Source organism: Ovis canadensis, chromosome 23, assembly GCF_042477335.2.
Source record: "Ovis canadensis isolate MfBH-ARS-UI-01 breed Bighorn chromosome 23, ARS-UI_OviCan_v2, whole genome shotgun sequence".
In the NCBI taxonomy this organism is placed as follows: domain Eukaryota; kingdom Metazoa; phylum Chordata; class Mammalia; order Artiodactyla; family Bovidae; genus Ovis; species Ovis canadensis.
The window spans coordinates 75,431,744-75,440,976 of NC_091267.1; the positions used below are offsets into that span (position 1 = coordinate 75,431,744).

The window sequence follows — 9,233 nt, forward strand, 5'->3', positions numbered from 1 at the left end:
TCCTCTTGCCCTGAGAAAAGTTATGTTTTGGGAAATAAAATTTGTCAGTTCTTGGTGTTTATGGATTGGTGGGCTTCAGGGTCACATGTCAGCCCTTCTACGCACTGTATGCTCTCCCAGTCTTACCCCATCTTTGCCTTCAGCTCCAATTACCATATTTCTCTCAGTAGCTCTAAAATATATATCATCTGTCTCATCTCTTTAGAGACTCAGTTCGTGTCCTGTCTCTGAGCTCTGGACGCTGATATTTAAGCTCTTAACATGGGTCACAAGTCTTTCAAGTTCTGATAACAGTCTACCTTTTTGGCCTCATCTTGCTGTACTATTCTGATTTTCTGTATATGATAATATCTTCCTATGTGATCTTCTCTGCATGTGGTGGGTACATCTTTCTATGTGATCTTTTCTACGTGTGGGGCGTCACTTGCACTTTGTTGAAAAGAGAAGAAAAGAATGAGCAACAAACGCCGTGAAGAAACCGTAGCTTTATTGATGATGCGTCTCAGGAAGTTAAAACGTTTAGACACCCAAGGGCCCCATACGCCACCTGAACTCAAGTAAATGTGAAAGTCTAGGTTTGAAAAGTAAATACACCTTTTGAAATAGGAGGTATGATATTTCAGACTTAGGAGAAGATAGAGCATGGAAATAACTTTTTAAAATACAGTGAACATTTTGTCCAAGGAGTTTTCATGGGGAATAGAATAGGTTACATGTGTTTGTAGAAAGAGAGAGACAGATAAACATAATATTTAATCCAATACATTCTCAGTGGTGACTTTAAGTTTGGAAAGGAAAATAAAAAGGGAACCTGTTACACCAGTCTTCAAACTCCGGAAACAGCTCTGTGAACGTCCCTGAGTGTGGCCGCTGGCCAAGGACATCTAAGGGGAAGAGACTCGGCCACAGAAGAGGATGCTGTTGGTCTTGATGTGCTTGATGAGGAACAGGAAAGGGTGATCACAGCGGAAACTCTCGTAAAACGGTAGTGACGTGACAACACTGACACCCACACCGGTAGCAGCCGCGGCCTCCGTGCCCTCCTCGGTCACCTCCACGAAGCACTTGTGGACGACCGTCGACACCACCAGATCGCGTCTCCCGGTCATGCCCGAGAAGTCGGCGGCCCCATCATGGAAGGCGTCCACCATCCCCAGGGCTTGCAGTGTGGGCACGAGGTTGTAGCTCTCTTCCACTTTAAACTGAGGCAGGTGTAAATCCACTAGTCTCTTCCCCATATTCTGTGGGCTCGTCCATGCTATTAGCTTCTCAGCAGTGAGCTGGTCTTCAACCTGGAACAGTGGAAAAGGAACAACTGTCAGGATTCTCAGTGGTCATGGGGCCCACCTAACCTCGGATTGAAATGTCTGGAAAACAATTATCTGCACAGTAAACATGAATACAGGAGATTCAGTTTATTAGGTTTTATCCTAGGAGGCAAAAATAAGAGTCCTTGATATATATTATATAATCAAATAAGTCTTCTTGAGAGATGGGAATACCAGACCGCCTGACCTGCCTCTTGAGAAACCTCTGTGCAGGTCAGGAAGCAACAGTTCGAACTAGACATGGAACAACAGACTGGTTCCAAATAGGAAAAGGAATACGTCAAGGCTGTATATTGTCACCCTGCTTATTTAACTTCTATGCAGAGTACATCATGAGAAACACTGGGCTGGAAGAAACACAAGCTGGAATCAAGATTGCCGGGAGAAATATCCATAACCTCAGATATGCAGATGACACCACCCTTATGGCAGAAAGTGAAGAGGAGCTAAAAAGCCTCTTGATGAAAGTAAAAGAGGAGAGTGAAAAAGTTGGCTTAAAGCTCAACATTCAGAAAACGAAGATCATGGCATCCGGTCCCATCACTTCATGGGAAATAGATGGGGAAACAGTGGCAACAGTGGCAGACTTTATTTTTTTAGGCTCCAAAATCACTGTGGATGGTGATTGCAGCCATGAAATTAAAAGACGCTTACTCTTTGGAAGGAAAGTTATGACCAACTCAGACAGCATATTTGGGGAAGGCAATGGCACCCCACTCTAGTACTCTTGCCTGGAAAATCCCATGGATGGAGGAGTCTGGTAGGCTGCAGACCGTGGGGTTGCTAAGAGTAGGAAACGACTGAGCAACTTCCCTTTCACTTTTCACTTCATGCACTGGAGAAGGAAATGGCAACCCACTCCAGTATTCTTACCTGGAGAATACCAGGGATGGGGGAGCCTGGCGGGCTACAGTCTGTGGGGTTGCAAGGAGTCAGACTTGGCTGAGCGGCCAAGCACAGCACAGCAAAGCGCATAAAGACACAGACGTGCGCATATGCGCACACACGTGCGGCAACAGGGCGGCTGAATCAAACCACCTGTAGGGGATGAACTGTCCGTTGCTCACGCTGTTTATCCATGGCATGCTTGCTTTCAGTAGACTGCTCTTGTTAATTTCTTTTGTCCAAAATTTTTCCATAGTGCATTTATAGCTTACATCCTAATTTTACTCCTTTTTCTTGCTTGATCTATTTGTAAAATTTTTCAATAAATATTTCTCTAATCAAGTTTATGTTGCTATATAATACTGTCATTAAATTGATACTCAGTATACATCTATATTTATTTAAGTAATATCTTTTAAGCATTCACTACATGTCAGTTTCAAAACGAAGGTAAGGTAATACAAATACATACCATTGTGTCTTATTTAAATTTTTTCATAATTTTGAGCCACTTATGTCCAACAGCTTTTCCGTTGTTTCAACTTGTTGCTATAAGGTAAAACCCTAGGACAGATACTCCCAGTGTCACTGATAACGGGGAATCTGGAGCAGGAGACAGCGTTCTGAGGACTCGCCACACTGACTGCGGTGTGACTTTCCCTGTGAGGTCCTGATTCCCAGTGTTCCCGTGCATGCATTCTGAGGGTGGCAATTTACGGCCTCTTCGGCACCATCATCGGCTGTTACAGCCTGTATAGATGGTCTTTTACGGGATGTCCTTCTATGACAGATGGTCTTATTGGTGTTTTTATATATTAGCTTTATGATAGCAATGCTAAGAAGAAAACTGTATAATTCCTCCTCCTCCCACCTTTGAACTCCTAGAAATGAGACTGTGAATGAGTTTTGAGTACTTAGAAACTAAATACTTGCAACTTAAAAACTGGGATTCAAGATAAATCCATTTGCTCACAGTCTAAAAAACCTCTGTGAATTAGTGGGCTATAAGGAAACTTTGCTATCCCGGGGGCTCAGCAAGTAAAGAATCTGCCTGCAAAGGAAACACAGGAGACTCGAGTTTGATCCTTGGGTTTGGAAGTTTCCCTGGAGGAGGAGTGGCAACGGGCCCCATTATTCTTGCCTGGAGAATCCCATGGACAAGGAGCCTGGTGGGCTACAGTCTATGGGGTCACAAAGAGTTGGACACGATGGAGCTTGGGCATGAGTGTGACGGGAACTCTGTTGCTTTAATTTTCTCGTTTTGTTTGTGAGCAAACTTGCAGGTGTTTCCATGTGTCAATTACATATGTCAATTTCTTCATCTTCAAATGAGTCGCCTGGACTACACAGGAGATTCTCACAGTTGTCAGACCCTCACGCTTGTACCCAGGTATATTGTTTTGTCAACTGACATTCGACAGGTTCATCAGAATATTATTCTGACCCGCGGTGTGCAGATTTTTGTGCACTTGTCATATTACCCTGTGATACTTAGCATATTGACTTCACATTTTCGTCATGTGCTTGAGCTCTGCCAATCACTGTCACCATGCTATGAGCAGCCCGCACCGCACTGCGTCACCAGGAACGTGAGCAACGGCGTGCAGCCCTGTAAACGCCAGGCCTCCGCAACAGCGGGAAGCCCTGTAAACGCCAGGCCTCCGCAACAGCGGGAAGCCCTGTAAACGCCAGGCCTCACCTCCTGCAGACCGTCCGCTTCACTGGGCAGCAGCACCAGCATGCTCAGCTCTCCGCCTTTGTACGGGATTTCCAGGATCTTGGCTTGCACGTCCTCCAGTGACACGAAATTGAAGTGACTGGTTTGTTTCATCATCTGCACAGGTTTGCTTGTATCCTGCAATAAATTCATGTGCAAATAGTGCTAAATGGGCCTAAGTTATAAAGAAAGATAATCTTGTTCAGATACCAAACACATCCTCCTTCTAAGAGATGATCTGGAAATTTTGTGAATTAGAGACAAGAATTCCTTCAGGGGATCCCAACTAAATAAAGTAAAAAAAAAAAAAAGACAAAAAAATAAGCCTTGATGAATTCTATCTTCTACCTGCAGTTATATATTAATCAATACGTATTTACATTTCACAGTGCATATGTAGTTACATTATGTTATATGGATAACTTATAGACAATACCTTGTTCAGCCAAAATTTTTCCTCCACAGTATTTTCTTTCTTAAATTCCTCTTGCCACTGCCCTTTGAAATAGACAGCATTCACCAGAACCAGAACAGAGCCATTAAGAGAGTTTTGGAACAGATTCTTGATTCTTCCTGCAAAGACAAATGATCAATTATGAAAGGAACACGCGGTCTGTCTGTAAGATGCTCTGAAAGTTACAAGTGATGATTAAAGATTCATACAAATCACCCCTCGAGGGACTCCATGCCCAGCGGTTCACCAGGTGAGGCTTTGCTCACGGCCCCAGCCTGATGGAGTTGCCCTCGTGGAGATGCCCCTGCTCCTGCCTGGGAAGGTGTTCAGTCTGTGTGTGGGGGGACATCAGTCATCTCGCAAGGAACCCTGATGCACTGATTTCAGTTGATTTTACTGGTCAGTTTTCTTCTTTCCTTTCCTCCCTTCCTGTTCCCTCGAGAGCTGTATCTCTTGTTTACTCAGCCCTTCCTTCTATTCCGGTCTCCTTCACTTTATTCTTTGATTGCTATTTTCACATTTGAACTTAGCAGTCAGAGGAAATGGGCCTGAAAGTTCTTTAGGACAAATGATATGAACACTACAATCTAGAACCCGTGCCCAGACACCATTCCCTGGGGTGTGTTTGTCTTCATTCTCAACTTTGAGTTGCTGTAGGTTAGATCTGTATTTCGGAAGGGAGGTAGGATACGGTTCATGGGATGGGGACGTTGTCCAGCCCCCTCCCTGGGAGGGGAGGACCCCCGTGACAATCCTGTGGGAGGGGGACATGGGCCTGGCACCTCCTGCTGCAGGGGGTCATTTTGGCAAGATGAGTGGTTTAAAGGAGAGCAGTTTGTTTCCCAGTTAAGAAAGCAAAAGGGAACTCTTCATATTTTCTCTTAGGGATCATAATCCAGAAGTTAAGCCTCTATTTCAAAGAAAATTTACGACTCAACCTAATGTTTGAGCAGACTTGGGATCCACAAGACACTGTCTTCCAGACTCAGCTGTGCCTGCAGGGGGCTGGTCCTGGGAGCACCCCCGCCCGGGTCTCTCCGCACTGACGGGGACCGTCCACCCCCTGCAGGACTCCCCACCCTCCGCGATCTCGTCTCACCCCCGCTCCTGGAAGCCCGGGCAGGGTCCAGCACTGTGTTCACAAAGCCGGGACTCAGCGGTGACTTTTAATGAGCGACTCTCTCATAACCTACCATTGGTTTGGCACTCCACCCAGCAGTTAATCATCTTTCGACTTTCCTCTGCAGCGCTGACAAAATCAGCAGATTCCACACTGGCCAGGTAGTATTTCTGAACATTATCCATGTATTCCTGTGACATGAGCAGGAAGAAAGGAAGAATGAAGTTTAATTTATCAGTAACTATGTAGGTATTCCCAAATTAAATGCAATGTGTTAAATCCTGATCAAGCAGAGTTCACAAGCCCATGCCTAGCCCCGCCTCACTGGTGTGCTCTCAGCCTCTGGACACTCCAGCGGGTGGGGGGTTGTGGCTGGGGAGCCCGGCCCGTGGGGGTAATGCCCCCGTGCGGGGTCCCAGGCTCCTCTGCACCCCTCCCCCTCCATTAGGAGCTGGGGCCCGAGGACCCGGGACCTGACAGACCAGGAAACTCACCTGGAGAAACGGAAACTCCTTTTCTCCATAGAGCCTGTTGGCGACACTCAGCTCATAGGCATCAGTGGATTTCTTTAATTCCGTCAGAAGCTTTTGAAAGTGATGATGAACACTTCCTGGCTTTTCAACCTTCAAACACCAAAAAGTGAGCTCACTGGATTCTCTAACAATATGAATACTGCACCCACATCAGTCTGCTTGATCAGTACCTGGATTTTGGTATTTCTGTGGATGACTGTTGTTCTTTCCTGGCATTTGGTGACTTTTGCTGGGAACATGCTGCTAAACTTACATCCAGTCTTTCAGGTAACCCTTTCTTCCTTCTCTAATGGACTCCAGTCTTTCCTCTTTTGAACTACACGCGCTGCACCGTCCACTCTTGGGCTGTGTCTTCACTGTTGTAAATGTTTGTGTGTGTGTGGGTTGGTCACCCAGTCATTTCTGACATTTTGTGACCCCGTGGACTGCAGCTGGCCAAGGGATTTCCTGTCCATGGGATTTCCCAGGCAAGAATACTGGAGAGGGTAGCCATTCCCTTTTCCAGCAGATCTTTCTCACCCAGGATTGAACCCAGGTCTCTCGCGTTGTGGGCAGATTCTTTACCATCTGAGCCACCAGTTAAGCCCCTTGAGTGTTTAGGGATCAGTTAAACGTGAGCTTCTTGAGGCCTAATGTGTCATATTACATCTCTAAGAGTCATCAACTGTAAGAGAACACGCAACCTGTATCTTGCCCTAGATTGTGACACGAAGGCCTGTTATTCTCCTCGGGGAGATCATCCTCTCAGCCCGCTGGACTGTGCCCTATGGCTGTTCACTGTGATCACACATAGTACTCACACTTCCCGGCGTAGGAAGAGTGTGTGCCCGGGACACTGCTAGCAGCTGCACACCAGCATCTCTAAGTCACATGAAAACAAGCGTTCAGAGAACTGAGCGACTTCTCTGAGGAGACAGGGCCAGGTTTCAGCAGAGCTGGTCTCAGTCCCTGGCTGGGGAACGAAGACCGTGCAGACGGCATGGCCAGCACAGGAAAGGAGCCCTTCAGCACGAAGCTCCGCAGACCCTCTGCGCTGAGACACACGCTTCTCTTCAGAAAACAGCATCTGAGATCAGCGTGTGACGTGGGATCAGAGACGACTCTGCTCCTCTGCCTTGCCTAGTGCCCTGTGCATGTGGGCTCTGCCGTGTCTGACTCTTGCGACCCCATGGACTGTGCCCACCAGGCTCCTCTGTCCATGGGGTTTCCCAGGCAAGTACATTGGAGAGGGCTGCCATTCCTTCTCCAGGGGACCTTCCTGACCCAGACTCATGCCTCCTTCACTGGCAGGTGGGTTCTTTGCCCGCTGAGCCAACAGGAGAGCATTTTTGCCTAGGATGTCCTCTAAAAATGGACCTTTCCAGTTTATCTGAAATTCCCAGTTTAACCAACAGCCCTCTTGGGTCTGTGACCTCCCTCTGGTCCAGAGCTGTGTGACTCACGGGGTCTTTCTCGGCTCCTTCTTGCGTGTTGGCTGCGATCTCACTGAAGTGAAGGACCTGGAGGAGACAGGGAGTGGGACAAGGAGGCTTCAGAAACCCACGTACATCAGGGTGAATAAAGAAAGAAAGAAGGAAGGAAGGAGAGGATGAATCCAAACAAGCAAAACAAATTGCTGAACAACATCAACAACAAAACAAAAAAAAACAAGGAAAAACCCAAAGAGAATCAAAGACATGTTCAGTACAAGCGTTTGCTCCTTAGGGAACTCAAGCTGTGTGTGCAAAGCACAAAACTGGTTTATATCAAGTCACTTCAAAGAGTCCTGGTTTACTTTGTAACCCTTGTTGAGGAAATGTGTTTAAAAAACACTAAAAACACGGATTTTAGTCAGGGCCTCACTTCTACTGAACTCTTCCATTAAAGCCACCTCGGGTCCCCTGCGGGCAATTATAAGGGTTCATCCCAGCCCCCAGAGGAAGTCCAGGCACAGGGAGCAGGTGGGGAGCCCTGCGGGAGAGTGTGTCGTGGGGCTGCTTGAGCTTCCCATGGGACCAGGGACAGCCAGACCTGTGGTCATCTGCACACCAGCCAGCAGACAGCCATGCAAACCTGTAACAGAAAGGCAGCTGCACCTACCTTCTGCATTTCTGACGCGGTGTTTTCTCGGGCCCCTAAGTAAGTCACGGCTAAGGCTGACGAGACACTGAAAGGGGAATAGAAGATGTTCTCCTTCTCTGATTGTCTGATCTGGTGGAACAGGTCGATTGCGAGGTGGATGATTGCTTCACCAAGGGAACTCATGGTGGCCGGATGTGGTCTGTAAGTCCTGGAAGAGCATCAGATGCATTTTATCATCACTCTAGTGAAGGGAAGTTTGTTAGTCTATAATAAAATTTTCCTAAAAGAAATGTCTTGTCTGTGAGCTGTGGGATTCTGCCAGCCGTGTGTGGGCGCTCTCAGTCATTCGGTCGTGTCCCACTCTGCAACCCCACGGACGGTAGCCTGGGAGGCTCCTCTGTGCACGGGATTCTCCAGGCGAGAATACTGGAGTGGGTTGCCAGTTCCTTCCCCAGGGGACCTTCCTGACCCAGGGGTCAAGTTCATGTCCCTTGCATTGGCAGGTGCCTTCTTTACCACTGTGCCATCTGGAACTATAGCTTCTTTCCTTTTAAAGTTGTTTTCAATGTATATACTTCATACTTAGAAGACTATTAAAAAAACTTTTGTAAAAACTAATAGAATATCTTTATCTTTTCTTCCTTACCTGCTGTACTAAGACTGGGTAGAGAAGACCTATAACAGATACCAAAGCAAAGACTGATGCGACAACATCCAGCCACCTGCCACGAGGCACCTCTCTGCCATTCCTCCATTTAGGAAAACTGCCTGGGTCTTTGCTGCAGTGAGCAGGCTTTCTGCTGAGTTTTGGAGAGCGGGGGCTGCTGTCTGCGGCGTCTCCTGTTGTGGAGCACGGGCTCTGGAGTTCCGGCTCCTTATCTGTGGTGCTCGAGCTTCGTTGCCCTGCAGCATGTGGGATATTCCCGGAGCGGGGATGGAACCTGGGTCCCCCGCGTTGGCAGGTGGCTTCTCATCCACTGGACCACCACCAGGGGAGCCCTGCGTTCTTCTTGAAGGAGTGGTGGGGGCTGTGCCTCCTACCCCTCGTCACACTTCCTCCTAAGGAAGCATTTGTGTTTTGGAAATAAATTCCCTAAAGATTAAAGCAGATGAAAAGTTGTCTTACTTCTGCCCT

General features: G+C 47.3%; 1 protein-coding gene across 1 annotated transcript; it reads right to left on the minus strand.

Annotated features, from left to right (window-relative positions):
• Positions 1-470: 470 nt before the first annotated feature.
• LOC138428476 (serpin B4-like) lies at positions 471-8,300 on the minus strand. Its single transcript, XM_069569243.1, has 7 exons — positions 8,117-8,300; positions 7,480-7,536; positions 5,999-6,127; positions 5,578-5,695; positions 4,367-4,503; positions 3,913-4,068; positions 471-1,292 (listed from the first exon to the last, which is right to left on the minus strand). Exons 1-7 carry the CDS (start codon positions 8,279-8,281, stop codon positions 885-887), a joined length of 1,170 nt encoding a protein of 389 aa, XP_069425344.1. The 5' UTR covers positions 8,282-8,300; the 3' UTR covers positions 471-884.
• Positions 8,301-9,233: the final 933 nt, after the last annotated feature.

Coding starts and splice junctions, on each gene's coding strand:
- LOC138428476 (XM_069569243.1), bottom strand. CDS start 8,281: ATGAGTTCCCTTGGTGAAGCAATCATCCACCTCGCAATCGACCTGTTC. Junction 6,128..7,479: donor AAGGAGCCGAGAAAGACCCC/GTGAGTCACACA, acceptor TGGTGTTTGAAG/GTTGAAAAGCCAGGAAGTGT. Junction 4,069..4,366: donor AAAAATTTTGGCTGAACAAG/GTATTGTCTATA, acceptor AATTTATTGCAG/GATACAAGCAAACCTGTGCA.